At 34.1% G+C, this 15,453-nt stretch overlaps 1 protein-coding gene across 12 annotated transcripts in view; it reads right to left on the bottom strand.

Annotated features, from left to right (window-relative positions):
• Ctnna3 (catenin alpha 3) overlaps positions 1-15,453 on the bottom strand; it is a 1,794,873-nt gene that overhangs the window by 151,514 nt on the left and 1,627,906 nt on the right. For all 12 annotated transcript variants that reach the window (XM_021259452.2, XM_021259448.2, XM_021259451.2 and 9 more), the window contains one exon: positions 13,901-14,082. In XM_021259452.2, coding sequence (XP_021115111.1) covers positions 13,901-14,082 — 182 coding nt within the window. The remainder of the gene's footprint in view (positions 1-13,900; positions 14,083-15,453) is intronic.

The raw sequence follows: 15,453 nt of genomic DNA, 5'->3' as shown, positions 1-15,453 counted from the left end.
GATTTCTCACCAAGGAGAAATCATGCTTAAACCCATAAAGCCTCACTTCTACACTGAAATGAGGGTCCTCAAGGGTAATGACAGAAATTCGCTGTAATATGTGTAAATGTACACAAATGACAAAATGAAACCTTCATGTTTTCAGTTTAGGCCTGTGATGGTGAACCTATTGCATGCATCTTATTTGTTTTTAAAATGACACATGTTAATGTATGAGGGTTCTTTTCTAAAATAAAATCTCAATATACAGGTTTAATGCAGTGTTAGCATTGTGTGATAAGTAAGTGGGTTTTGGGTTACAGTTTGGCCACTCATTGTGAAAAGGTTCACTATCACTGGAAAAGAAATGCCAAGTGGTTGCTAAGGGGCATCTGCCAAGGCCAAGAAATGCCATATCATATATTATAAAGGTGAATTTTCCCAGCCCGTGTACTTTACTTCCAAAGAATTTATTGGGTTTTATTTTTAGTCTATACCAGACTTTCCAAAACATGCAAAATCATGTGAGTTTCCAATTGTGACCAGACCTCATTGGGTTGAGTCAATGCTAGCACTGCCATCCAAAAGTGCCTGTTACTTTTCCCACATATTATTCCTGGATCTTTCTATCATGCTTCCTTAATGAAAATACTGCACCAATACCCTATAAAAATAAAAATAAGAACTCTTGTCTGTGTTTAAAGGCTTTTTCAAATCTGTCACTCTCTTCACACCTATCTTAATTTATCCATTTATTTATATAGTTTGCTTAGAGCCTCCAAATAGCTCTGGCTCATTCCCATTTCCTGGCCTGCAGTCTTGTGGATTTTCTCACTTATATCATTTCCCTTCAAAATTCAACCCTTACATTTCATTCAGCCTAATATAAAGCTCACTTATTCCTACATACTTTCTCTTTTTATGATATTTTCCATTGATATTCTTTCTCCTCTAAAATTCTAACATATATATAGGTGGAAACACACAATACATTGGACAATCACTTAAAGACCTATAATACAATGCCCAGATTTTAATAAAGATCAATTAAAAACCAATTTCACTTATGTATTCATGACCAATTTATCTCTCATCTATTTTTCTAAAAATAAAATGGAAACTATAATAATCAGAGAATCCTTTGGATAAAAATTAGAAATACGTATTACCATAGGATTCACATAGTAAGCATTCATCAAACTTCTGCTATAATTATGTCCTTATTAATAAAGTCATATTTGGAAAAATTAAATAGTGGCACTTCAGAAGGAATAGAGAATATTTTATTTTCTTACTATTATTTTTAACTATATAGTTAGTTGAGTATTTTTATGAAAAACAGAGGATGTTCTGCATGAGTGACAAATAATGCCCTGCCAGGTATGGCTCCCATATTCACAGGCTAGAGTACTTGCAATGAAAGAAATGTGACATGGATGGGACTAAAAAATAGTGCTAAATTTAACTTATTAAACATAGTGTCTGAGGAAGAAAAAATCTCAAAGTATAATTGGGAGTAAAAAAGTAAAGAAGGAGGTTCCACTCATTATAAAATAATAGTAAAATTATTACAGTTTATATGAACTGAAATTTATCTGACTCTAGGTTCAATTCAAGCATAAGAGAATATCAGAGTCCAAAATTCAACTGTGTTAACCTTACCTTTCCTGAAATTTGAACACAAAATATCCTTGTTTTGTGGATGCCTCTGGCAGTGACACCTATAGATTGTGAGAATTTTAGAGTGCTCAGCTTGGACAAAACATGATGTGTATCTATTTTTCAATGAGTTATTGCTCTTTGGAGTTGTGAATACCTTTCTAACACCCTATCTATAGCTTACAGCACCTTCAGAGTCACTGATGCAAGTAGAATCCTTTCCAACTTGATATAAACGTTGTCAACAATAATTCCTTTCAGAGAGTAAAGCATGAAAGCAGGAAACCCTGCAGAGGTGTCTGTAACCTCGCTCTCTCTCTCTCATTCTACTTCCCAGTGTCATTCTACTTTCCTAATCTGGATCCAGTCAGCTATGTCAATATACCCTTTCCAGTAGTTTCACTTCTGCTGCAAATTTCCTTCCAGCCTATGACTTTAGGTAAATCCAGCCAACTAGTCCTCTGAGAACATGCAAAAAGAAAATATATTCACTATTCCTAATAAATGTGTTAGGTTTCAAAGGTGATTGAATTCAAGGCCTTTGCACTGAGCTATACCCTCATCCCTTTTTGTATTTTTAAAAATTTTTTGAAATACAATTTGGCTAAATTTCTAAATCGTCCAGGCTTGGCTTAAACTTGTGATTCTCCTGCTTCAGCCTCTCAGATTTCTGGTATTACAGCATACTCAGCTTTCTCCTTAATTTTTGATTACAGCTTTTTATTCTGCTTTTATGATAGTATCCTATCCCTCCTCTCTTTCGATTTCTGTTCAACCAAAATATATGTTTTCAAACATTCAGAAATTACAAAAGTCTTGACTGGATCATTTGTCTCATTTACCTTTCCTCTGTTAAGGACCAGAGTAGAATTAAGAATTAAGGCCTAACTGGCCTCCTCTGAGACCACAAAGGAGAAAGGTAGCACTCAAGGGTGATTGCATATTAGGGAAAATTTAAGGCAGCTGAACTTAAGTTGTTTACCAGAGAATGGGTATTGGAAACCAGATGAATCCTGCGTTATTTTATTGTTTGTGCCCCTGTTTGGGTGAATAAAAGCGAGGTGAGCCAAAAGCTCGGGGCTCCTCTGCTTGCTAGAGGTATGAGCAGCCTGGCTGCCCACATGTTAAGCTGATTCGGTATCTCTTTATTATTCATCATCGTTCACCCCTGGGTTAGGGAGTAACAAATTAGTGGCCCTGAGTCCCGGAAAAAGGCCAGCAGGGTTTGCTGGCTCCAGGTGGCGCCCTAGCCTAGGACCTGGGAACTAGCTTTGCCTACATGTGCCTCTTTGAGAATGTTTATTTACCCAAGTCTTTGATTATAACTTTTCTTTTACCATCTCTCAATGCAGTGAAACTAATATTTAAAAAGTCAAAATAGGAGGTCCCGAGTCACAAGGAACATGCTGAATCAGCTCGCTGCAGACAGACAGGCCTGTGCACGCCCTACTGAGGTCTCAAGTCTCGCGGAAAACTCCGAATCAGCCCGCACCCCAGCAACAATCCACTGGACCCCCACCCCCGCTCCTCTGTACAGCCACCGGGGCCCACACTACAAAGACGCAGAGGACACCAGACCACCAGACCACAGTCCTGAGTCCCACTGCTCCCGGCCAAGAGGTAGGGGCTTCTGAGCCACCATCCCACTGGTCCTGGTCCAGAGGAAGGGGCTTCCCAGTCACCATCCCTCCCGCTGCTCCCAGCCCACAGGAAAGGGCTTTTGGGCCACCATGCCTACCACTGCTCCTGGTCCCTGTCCCACCTCTCCCAGCTCATAAGAGGTAATCCATGCAGGCGCTAACAGCGCTCCCCCCTGCCCCCCGAAACAGCTGAAATGAGAAAGCACATAAATAAGTCTCAAAACCAGACTTCCAGATCACCTACAGCAACCCCAAAGAGAAATGAGATAGAACAATGATACTCAACCACGTGGACCCACTGAACTGGCAACAAAAGGGGATCTGGAAAAAATGAAATCAGAAATAATTTATCAGATAACAGGAGAAATTGTGCCCCTAGTGCAAGATATGATTAATAAATCTAGAGAGGAGCTGAGGAACATGATGGAATCCCAACATAGGAAACAAATGGAATCCACAAAATAGATGCAAATAGATTTCCAGGACATGAAAACTCCATTGAAAGTCTACACAGCAGAATGAGCCAATGTGAGGACAGAATTTCAGATATAGAAGATAAGATTGCAATTAGTGACCAGGAAAAGAAAGATTGCTTCAAAATTGTAAGGGAACATAGGAAATCAATCCAGCAGCTGCTAGATGATGCAAAGAAGAATAACATAAGACTGATCGGAGTCAATGAAGAAACAGGAAATAGTGCAGGTGACATAAAAAAACTCTTCACAGAAATAATGGCAGAGAATTTCCCTAGGAGGGGGAAAGAGCTTGACATACAGATAAGTGAGGCATATAGGACTCCAAATAGCCTTGATCAAAAAAAATCTACATACAGGCATATAATTGTTAAGATTCCAGAAACTCAACAGAAGAACAAAGTTCTACAAGCAGTTAGAGAAAAGAAACAAATCACATACAAAGGAAAGCCAGCAGACTTCTCCACACAAATCATCAAGGCAAGAAGAGCTTGGAGTGACATATTCCAAGCTCTAAAAGAAAACAGCCTCCAACCCAGACTGATGTACCCTGCAAAACTATCTTTCAAAATGGATGGAGAAATAAGATACTTTCATGACAAAGAGCACCTTAGGAACTTCGTGAATACCAAACCAGCACTCCAAAGAATTTTACACAATATCCTAGGAACAGACATTGAGGATCACAACCCCAGGAAGCAAAGAAGAATGAACTCATCTGGCACAACAAGAAATTAAATGTAAAGGGGGAGAAACCAACAAAAAGAAAAAGTCATGGCAATGAAAAGTCAATACATTTCAGTTATAACCATCAATGTTAATGGTCTCAATTCACCAATCAAAAGAAATAGACTGGCAGAATGGGTCAAGAAGCAAAATACAACAATATGCTGCATACAAGAAACTCACTTAACTCAAAAGGAAACTCATAGACTGAAAGTTAAAGGGTGAAAAACAATACTCCATGCAACAGAAACCTGAAAAAAGGAGGAGTAGCTATCCTCTTGGCAGATCAAGTAGATTTCAAACCAACACTGATTAAGAGAGATGAAGAAGGACACTACATCCTTGTAAAGGGAAGAATCCAAGAGGAAGAGATGACAATCATAAATATCTATGCACCAAACACTAGTGCACCCAACTATATAAAAAAATACTAACAGACATGAAAAGTCATATATGCACTAATACAATTGTAGTGGGGAACCTCAACACCCCACTATCACAAATAGATAGATCAATTAGACAAAAAATAAGTAATGAAATACTAGAACTCAATCGAACTCTTGAACAAATGAACATAACAGATGTTTACAGAGTCTTCCACCCCACAAAATCAGAATATACATTCTTCTCAGCTGCACATGGGTCATTCTCCAAAATAGACCACATACTCACACATAGAACATGTTGAAGTAAGTGCCAAGGAATTGAATTTATCCCCTGTATATTATCAGACAATAATTTGATCCAGTTGGAGATCCATAGCAAAAGAAACTCAAAAAATTTCATAAACACATGGAAATTGAACAACACACTTCTGAATAACCAATGGGTTACAGAGGAAATTAAAGAAGAAATCAGACAGTTCCTTCAATTAAATGACAATGACAATACAAAATATCGGAATCTATGGGACACAATGAAAGCAGTCTTACGAGGGAAATTCATAGCAGTGAATATGCATATTACAAAAACAGAACGAGCCCAATTAAATAACCTGATGCTGAACCTCAAGCTTCTAGAAAAAGAAGAGCAAGACAACCCCAGAGCTCATACAAAGGGGAAATTATAAAGATCAGAGGAGAAATCAATGGAATGGAGACTAAGAGAATGTTACAAAAAATCGATGAAGCCAAGAGTTGGTTCTTCAAAAGAATTAACAACATTGACAAACCCTTAGCCAACCTTGTCAGAAAAAGAAAAGAAAAGGCCCAAATCCATGCAATTAGGAATGAAAAGGGTGAAATTACAACAGACCCAGCAGAAATCCAGAGGATCATCAATACATACTTCCAGAACCTATATGCCAATAAGATGGACAGCACAGAAGAAATGGACAGATTCCTACATACATGTGAATTACCAAAGTTGAATGAAGAAGACCTAAAAATTCTGAACAACCCAATATCAACCAATGAAATTGAAAATGTAATTAAAAACTTATCAACTAAGAAAATCCCAGGCCCTGATGGCTTCACTGCTGAATTCTACAAGACATTTAGAGAGGAACTGCTGCCACTACTGTTGAAACTCTTCAATGAAATTGAAAGGGAAGCAATACTCCCAAATTCATTCCTGGAAGCAAGCATCACCTTGATCCTCAAAGCAGAGAAAGACCTAACCAAAAAAGAGAACTATAGACCAATCTCACCAATGAACATAGATGCAAAAATCCTTAATAAGATAATGGCAAATAGAATGCAGAAGATCATCAAGAAGATCATACACCCTGATCAAGTGGGATTCATCCCAGGGATGCAGGGATGGTTTGACATACGCGAATCAATCAATGTAATACACTATATCAATAGAGCCAAGGACAAAAACCATATGATTATCTCCATAGATGCAGAAAAAGCATTTGACAAAATCCAACATGCATTTATGATAAAAACCCTACAAAAAATTGGAATAGATGGTCTCTACCTCAAACTGATAGAAGCCATCTATGAAAAACCAACAGCCAATATCATACCAAATGGTCAAAAACTGAAATCCTTCACACTAAAATCAGGACCAAGACAAGGATGTCCACTATCACCACTCTTGTTCAATATAATTCTGCACACATTAGCCACAGCAATTAGACAAGAGAAATAAATAAAAGGAATAGAGATAGGAAATGAAGAAGTCAAATTGTCATTATTTGCAGATGACATGATATTCTATATAGAAGACCCCAAGAACTCCACCAAAAGTCTTCTAGACTTAATAACCAAATTGAGTCAAGTAGCTGGCTACAAGGTCAACACACAAAAATCAATAGCTTCCTCTACACGAATGACAGACTCACTGAGAGAGAAATAGGGCAAATAATTCCTTTCACAATAGCAAAAAACCTGAAATTCCTAGGAATCAAACTAACGAAAGTAATCAAGGACCTTTTCTCTGAAAACTATGGCACTCTGAAAAGAGAGACTGAAGATGATATCAGAAAATGGACAGACATGCCCTGCTCCTGGGTAGAAAGGATTAATATAGTGAAAATGGCCATACTTCCAAAACTGCTGTATAGATTTAATGCAATTCCAATTGAGATCCCAGCAGCATACTTCATGGACCTTGAGAAAAGAATCCAAAAATTCATTTGGAACAAGAAGAGACCCAGAATAGCAAAAGCAATTCTAGGTAACAGAGACATGGCAAGGGGTATCACAATCCTCAATTTGAAAGTATACTACAAATCTACTGTGATAAAAACAGCATGGTACTTGCAAAGAAACAGACGTGAGGACCAGTGGAACAGATTAGAAGATGCAGAAACAACTCCAGACACACTCAGCCATCTCATCTTCGATAAAGGAGCCAAACACCCTCACTGGAGGAAAGATAGCCTCTTTAATAAATGGTGCTGGAAAAATTGGGCTTCAACTTGCCAAAGATTAAAACTACATCTGTATCTCTCACCATGCACTAAACTGAAATCAAAATGGATTAAAGATCTAAATATTAAAATAGAAACTCTGAACCAGTTGGAACAGAGGTTAGGTAGAACCCTTGAAGACATCGGTGTAGGAAAAGATTTTATGAACAAAACCTCTGTTGCCCGTGAACTAGCACAATCAACAAGTTGGATCTCTTCTTATTAAAAGGCTTCTGCACAGCAAGAGAAACCACCAGCAGTGTGAAGAGACAACCCACAACAACCCACAACGTGGGAAAAAATCTTCTCCTGCTCTTCCTCAGACAAAGGTCTACTATCTCGAATCTATAAAGAACTTAAAAAGATCAGACCTTCTAAATTTGAAGACCCAATCTGAAAATGGGCATCTGAAATGAACAAATATTTCTCAGACAAAGAAGTAGAAATAGCAAATAAATACATGAAAAAATGTTCAGCATCACTGGTCCTTTGAGAGATGCAAATGAAAACAACGCTGAAATTCCACCTCACTCCAGAAAGAATGGCTGCTATCATGAAATCAACCAATAACAAATGCTAGCGGGGCTGTGGGGAAAGAGAAACCCTGCTCCACTACTGGTGGGAGTGTAGACTGGTGCAACCACTGTGGAAATCAGTATGGAGATACCTCAAAGAACTAGGACTGGAAGTCCCATTTGACCCGGCTATTCCACTGCTGGGGATCTTCCCCAAAGAATTAAAAGAATCATACCACAGTGATATATGTCCGCCCATGTTCATAGCAGCACAGTTTGTGATAGCTAAAACTTGGAAACAGCCCAAATGCCCATCGACTGGAGACTGGATAAAGAAAATGTGGGGTTTTTTTAATAAAATGGAGTACTAAGCCATAAAAAATGAGAAATTAGAGACATTTATAGCTAAGTGGATGCACATTGAGGTGATACTCTTAAGTGAAATAAATAGGACACACATGTATAAATACTGAATAGTTTCTCTGGTGTGAGAAACTACAAGTGTAAATGGGGACTAAAATGTATGATAGGTAATGTGAAATAGGAAGAAAAGGGGCAAAGGGGAAGGAAGTGGGAGGGCTAGGGGAAAAGATAGAAGGGAATGGGATTAATATGAGAAAATGGAAAAATAGCAACAAAATCTTTGTAAATAGGGAGGACTGGAGGGGTTGAAGGGAGGGCTGGGCAAGGGTGAAAAATAAGAACCAAGAGAGACTATGTAATGATGCAAATTTCCAATGATGAATGTCATTATATTGTATACCTAAAATGTAGCAATGATTAGAATGAATAATCGATAATGTAAAATAGGAAACAAAGGTCCAAAGGGGTAGGGGTAGTGGGAGGGGCAGGGGAAAGGAAAGAAGGGAAAGGAAAAATGCTGAGAAATGGAAATAAAGTCTTTGTAAATAGGGAAGGGTGGAGGGGGTGAAGGGAGGGCTAGGAATGGGGAAAATATAAGAACCAAGATGCATTATGTAAAGGTACAATTCCTAATGAGAAATGTAGTTGTGTTGTATACCTACAATATACCAATAAAAGAATTTAATTTAAAAAATAAAAAATAAAAAGTCAAAATAAATAGAAAATTACCAAAACTAGTATCTTTTCAATTATTATCTTAAGGTCTATTCATGTAGGACTATTTATCACTCACTGCAATTCCCTTAACTATGGCCCTGCATCCTCCTTTGTATCTTATAATTTCCTAATTAGTACTCCAGTGTTCTTTTCTTTACATGACTCTAATTTCTTTGTCAACATCTGCAAAGCTTCTGTTTCTCGTGGCGTTCTTTTTACCTGTGATTCTAGATCCTATATATAATCATTTCCATTACATACTATTCTATGGTGAAGAAGTTAAGAGGCCTCCTATTGCCATATAGAAAATGGTATTATAACATTTTTCTCAATTTAGGTTTCTTTCCATTTATATCCATAGACATTGTACAAAATCAATTTCAGCTTTTCATTAGAAATATATTTACTTCATGTATATTTCTTAGCTAGTTTAGTTGTGTCAATTATTTAACAAGAAAAATATTATTAATCTTCATTTTCAGAATCAGCCTATAGATTAACACAAATGATTTAATTATAATTATTGAAATGATGTAAATGTTATTTATCAACAACATAAAAATAAATATAGTGATGAGAATTGGGGTTTAAAATAAGATACTAAAACAGGGGTAGTAAGAGTGAGAGGAAATGATAAGAGTGAAAGTTTCTTTATCATCAATAATCAGAATTTTAGACATAACATATATAATAAGAAATAAAGTATCAATAAAATAATAATATCAAGGACTATAAATAAAAATAATAAGACATGCCAAACTATCAAGAATTGGAAAGGAAGGTGGGAAGGAGGATGAAAAGTTAAATAATTGACCTAAATCTTTAATTGTAGAAAATGTCAATAGTTTATATATTAGGGAAAAAAGCACATTTTTAGAGACATCGATATAATCACAAATAGAAAATTTAGATGAGACTAAAAGTATCTGCCTTTCCTCTGTAGTGATAAGGATTATTATTCATAAATTCTTACTATTTATTTGGTTTTATTTTGCTCCTACATGTTTATATATATATATATATATATATATAGCCACATTATATAATATATAATAGGATATTACATAAAGAAAATGTATGTGTGTGGTCACTATTGACTGCTGTGCATCAGAATTCTTGGGTAAAGTTCAATATATACATGTAGGTTTTCTTTCATGTGGAAAATTTTCTTGTTTATATATTTATATACTAGTTGTCTTAGTTTTAGTCTTCAAAGTTCAAAATACAAATATATTAAATCTTCTTTGCTTCTCCACCATTTCAACCTCTCTTCCAATGACTTTTACATTCCTTTGTCTCACAGTCATTCTCTATCTCATATTCATTTTCTTAATTCACTGCTTTTCTTTAATGTCCTTTATGAAGTCTTTATTTGAATTTATTTCCTTCTGTACATTTCATAATTTGTTTTTTTATTTTTGCGATTCCTGATTGTTTGACTTAAAAATATCTTTCCTCAAATCATTATATTCCTCACCTCATTTTCTCTTTTTGATTCATTTCTCTTTTTTTAATTTTCTGTGACTACATTTGAATAATATGTATCTACATAATTCCAAAGAATTAGTTTTTAAATTTAAATTTTTTTTCAGAATGAAGTGCTGTGTAGCAATTTTCTGTTTTGTTGTTTTGTATTTGATTTTTAGAGGAAGAGGTTTTGTCAAATGAATTCTCTGGATTCTCATTTTCCATATTTTCTTAAGATAGATTTACATACAATAAGTCTGAGCCTTTCAGTTCCTAGACAGTGTTTCTAGACAAGTGCACTCTCTTCCATGAATATTATGAAGTACGTTTTCCTTAATGATTCAAGATTTTAGTGCTGGTTTTGAAAAAGAGAAAGGTTAACATATATTATGACCTCCTTTCATTCCACTGGGATCTTTTGTACTTCCCAATTTCTGGCATATCTCTAGTATCACGTATCCAATATGTAGTTTTGCCTCAAAAGTGAGGATATATTTAGAGTACTCAATTCTAATTCCATTCAATTTTAGTATCTTTCTTATAAACTTTGCTATAAACTGTCACTCTCAGATCTGTGTTCAGTATTTTAGCAGTACCACATGTTCTTTTTTGGTCCAATTTTCTTCTGTGGTTTACATTTTGCTTTTTAACATATATTTCTTTGTGGAGTATTTCATTATCTCAGTCCTTCACTCTCTTAGACTCATAAGTTTATGACAATGACAAAGATTCAGCATTAGCTCTGTTGAAATTTGGTGCATATATTATATAAGGGAATTTTAAATTTACATTATTTTATTCATATCAGAAAGAAAGATTTAAAACTGACATTATACAAAGCTTTTTCTTGTGTTTCATTTTGTTCTTAATGATGGCAAATTTCGGTGGAATGAAACTAAATTATCTGTGACTATCGGGCCAACCTAAAACTAAATTATAAATTAAAAAAATAATATATATATTTATTTTAGACCATCAACAAATTATAGTTTAAAATTGCAATCAAATAATCCACAATTAAGCTATTCCTTTTTTTGGCGGGGGGGGGGTACCGGCGATCGAACTCAAGACCTTACACTTGAGAGGCAGGCACAGGAACCACTAAATCCTGGCCCAAAAAACATGCTCTTTATTTAACACCATTGTACTATAATTTTGTTTTTCATGCAGGCATATGCATATCTATGTTATATATGTCTATATTTCTATGTGGGAGAAAATAGGGATCAGAGAGAAAGAGAGAGAGAAGGAGACCATGAGATTGCTCAGAACCTTTGTCTACAGAAACTGAGGCATAAATCAAAAGTGAATTCATCTACACATGCAAAGGAATGAAAGGACTTTTAGAAGTGATAGGTTATGACTAAAAAAGATGACAAGAGCTTAAGTGAAAAAATAGAAAATGGAGGATGCAGGGGAAAAAGGAACGAATGCAAACTAGTATAACTGCTATGGATATTTGTATGGAGTTTCCTCAAAAGACTCAACATATGAATGTTATTTGACCTAGCTATACCATTCTTGGGCATATTTCTGAAAGAATAAAGAAATGCATACTCTAGTGATATGTGCATACGCATATTTATAGAAGTATAATTCACAATACCTATGATAGAGAAACAACCCAGATCCCAGTAGACAGTTGAATGGATAAAGACAATGTGGTATACGTACAGAAGAGCATATTAGTCATACAAAAGAATAAAATCATATTATTTGCATAAATATGGATAGAACTAGAAATTATCATGCTAAATGAAATTAGCCAAACTCAGAAAGTTAATTAAATAGGAAAGACAATAAGCAGGAAGTGGGGAGGAAAAGAAGAGAGAGGAATAAGGGTATTGACACTGATAAAAATATGTTAAAACCATATACCAACTTCCCAAAATAAACCTCATCATGATGCAATATGGACATGCAGTAATAAAAAGTAGGAACTGACATCTAAAAAGCATTCTTTATAAAATTCTATGCATAATGTATTATAAATTTAATTTTCTTAATTCCTGATGAAACCTGCAATGAAATATTCACTGCTCAATAATATCATTATAGGGTGGATTTTTTCAAAACAACAATACTGAGTTCTGTCAGAAAGCGTAACTTTGGTATAAAACAAACAAAGGAGAAACATCAAGAAGAATATAGCCATATATATTATACTATAAAGTTTAGGTCAGACTACTTTTTCCCTTTCATTAAATATTCTAACTTTCATAAAATGCTATTTTTAAAATCTTGACTTTTGGTAGCCTCTTCTTTATATAGCAGCATAAGATTAGCTTTACATTCCAATTATTCTACTATATTGAATAATTCTGAACTCATGTACAAATAACTCAATTATTCTTTTAAAAATAATTTTAAAATTATATAAAAATTTGTTTCAGATAATTTCCTTGGATAGATACATTTCTGAAGGGAAATCCAGACACAGGATCAGATGAATATCAAAAGTTTATAAAGAATTTATTTATTCATTATATATAAATATATAATGAATAAATATAAATTATATAATAATATAAATAGCATCACATATTTTGTTATTCTTATAATCCTTTAGCAAGTTTTCCATTTGCATTTTGATATCGTGTAGGTCATTCTATTGTTATATAAAACTTTTAAAACTAGTTCAATATAAAAATTCTTCATGAGTTCTTTCTTTTTGTGAAATCCTGAGAAAGTGTTTGTAAATCTTAAGATCAATGAAAAACTTATGCACGTTTTCTCCATTAGTTATGATTTTAAAAGTAAATTTATCTCATTACTTCATCTGAAAATTGTTTTAGAATTTAATACATATGTGTCAATATAAGTGGTTTCTCAAATGCAATATGTCTGCTTCAAGTTTTTTTTTATTCTTTGGCTTTTTAACTACACAAGACTAAATTATTTTAATTGTTGTAGCATTGTACATGTTAGTAACTTGTAGGCAAGCACTATATACTTTACTGGTATTTGATTAGCTCTATGAAATGACATTTTAAAGATAAAACAAGTATGATGTATGATTACTTCTTGGCTGTCATTAAGTCATTGTACTTTTATACACATGTAGTAGCTGTCTCTGGAGCAGAAGACACCACTTACCCTTGACAAAGCTATAAATCATTATAACTAAAATTATATAGATATAGAAATCAACCATTTGGATATTGTCTATGATGGCCATAACTTAGTTTATTCTTCTTTTTTTTTTCTTTTTGGTAAATGTATCATGCTAATATTGATACACTGGGAAGATTCCTGGCCAAAGGAAGGTGATAGTATAGAAAGTGGTGTTGAAATTCCTTGGCAATTTTTGAGAAACTGCAGTATTTCCATATCTACCAATCACTTAGAATTATACACCTATGACTTTCTAATTTTATATTATTTATTTTTCCCCTACCACTTGAATTTGGCAACTGCCACTCAGAGAAGCTTGAGATTTCAGTAATGTGACAAATGTTTCTAACCAATGTTAACATTACACATCATTTTGCACATAATTACCTTGTGAAGTCTGTCATTTCCATCATAATCATACACATCTTCTTGGCGAGAACAATGATATCGTTGCTTGTATCATCCCATATCTCAATCTCAGCATCCAACTTACTCTTTACTTTCTTGAAATCAGCAACTTGCTCAGCAATCTTTTCCTTTTCTGCCTCAGGCAGTTGAGTCATCTTAGCCTAAAAAAGATGATAATTAGATTTAAAATCATTCTCCTATGTAGGAAATATTTTTGCAAGAAGTGGTCATTATATTGTAACCATAAAACATATTCATTTAAAATCAGAGATATTTCATAGTTTAAGTCATTTAATCAAAACTTTCCTGTTTTATTTTTTCAAATAAAAATCTATTTAATATTAAAATATGACTATTAATATTAATACTAATAGTTCATTTCAATTATAACAATTTCACTTGAAATGAAACCATGTCTGTCTATATGTGCATATATGATTTGGTAGATCCTTACAATATTACTGCGAATACATTAAAAACAATAATGGTGTGCATTTATAAATCACATATACATAAAGCAAATATAAAGATCACAATGACGTAGATGTATATATAACATATAAATATATTCAGGTCTATATATGTATTTAAACTGTTATGGGAAAGAACAAGAACCTTATGGACAAGGTTTATTCAGGCACAGCCCCCTAATTATCATACTGAATATTGAGTTGCTATTCTTCCCTGTACAGTAAATTTAATGTGTTTAGGCATGATATGGATTCTTTGGATATGTTATATTTTAAACCAAATGCAAACTGTATCTTTCTTTCACAATGTGTGATGCAGGATGTGTAGAAAATATCCTATATCCCTAAACAATCATATTCACAACCTTAGCACCTGGAGCCTATTACATTTTGTCAAATAAAAAATAATCTTGAAGTAAAAATTATTTGATAATCTGAAGATTATAATATTTCATGAGATCGTCCATGTAATGGTGTCATTGAAAAGAAATTTCAGCTCAAAGGTACAGTCTAGTAGTAGGGTAAGTAAATAAGTCTGAGAAGAAAATTGTTGGAATGAATAGATCATGTAAATGGGATTCATTTATTAGATTATTCACATAGAATATGTGATGCATGCAATATCTATCTATGTATTTCTAGATATTAGTGTATAGGACACCTATAGATGAAGGTACAAGTAGAAATCTCCTAAAAAACTGAAATATTCTGGATAAAAGCTCCAGAATGGTGAAAATATACTTTACCAAATCAATAGTATACAATAGCAAAATACCTAAACATATGAAGGAAAACAATTATAAGAATGGTCAACAAAATCCAAACAAAAAATAAAGGTAAAGAAATCAGTGCCAATTTCCTGTCCTTTATTGTCTGTTTATCACAAGCCTAACCCAGGGTCTAAAATCACTTGGTGTCTGTAAAAATCTCCAAATTAACTAACCATGCCTAATTCTAACAAATTAAAGTAAATAAATAATGAAGCTTCTTGATTTGAAATGTCCTTTAAATTCCTTAGAATAATGCTTGACACATACTGAATGTCCAATAAATGACAGCTAT

This window comes from Heterocephalus glaber, unplaced genomic scaffold (genome assembly GCF_053883595.1).
Source record: "Heterocephalus glaber isolate CG9 unplaced genomic scaffold, H.glaber_assembly_v1.0 deba00001497, whole genome shotgun sequence".
Lineage (NCBI taxonomy): Eukaryota > Metazoa > Chordata > Mammalia > Rodentia > Bathyergidae > Heterocephalus > Heterocephalus glaber.
This window is presented reverse-complemented; position numbering and strand designations above follow the sequence as displayed.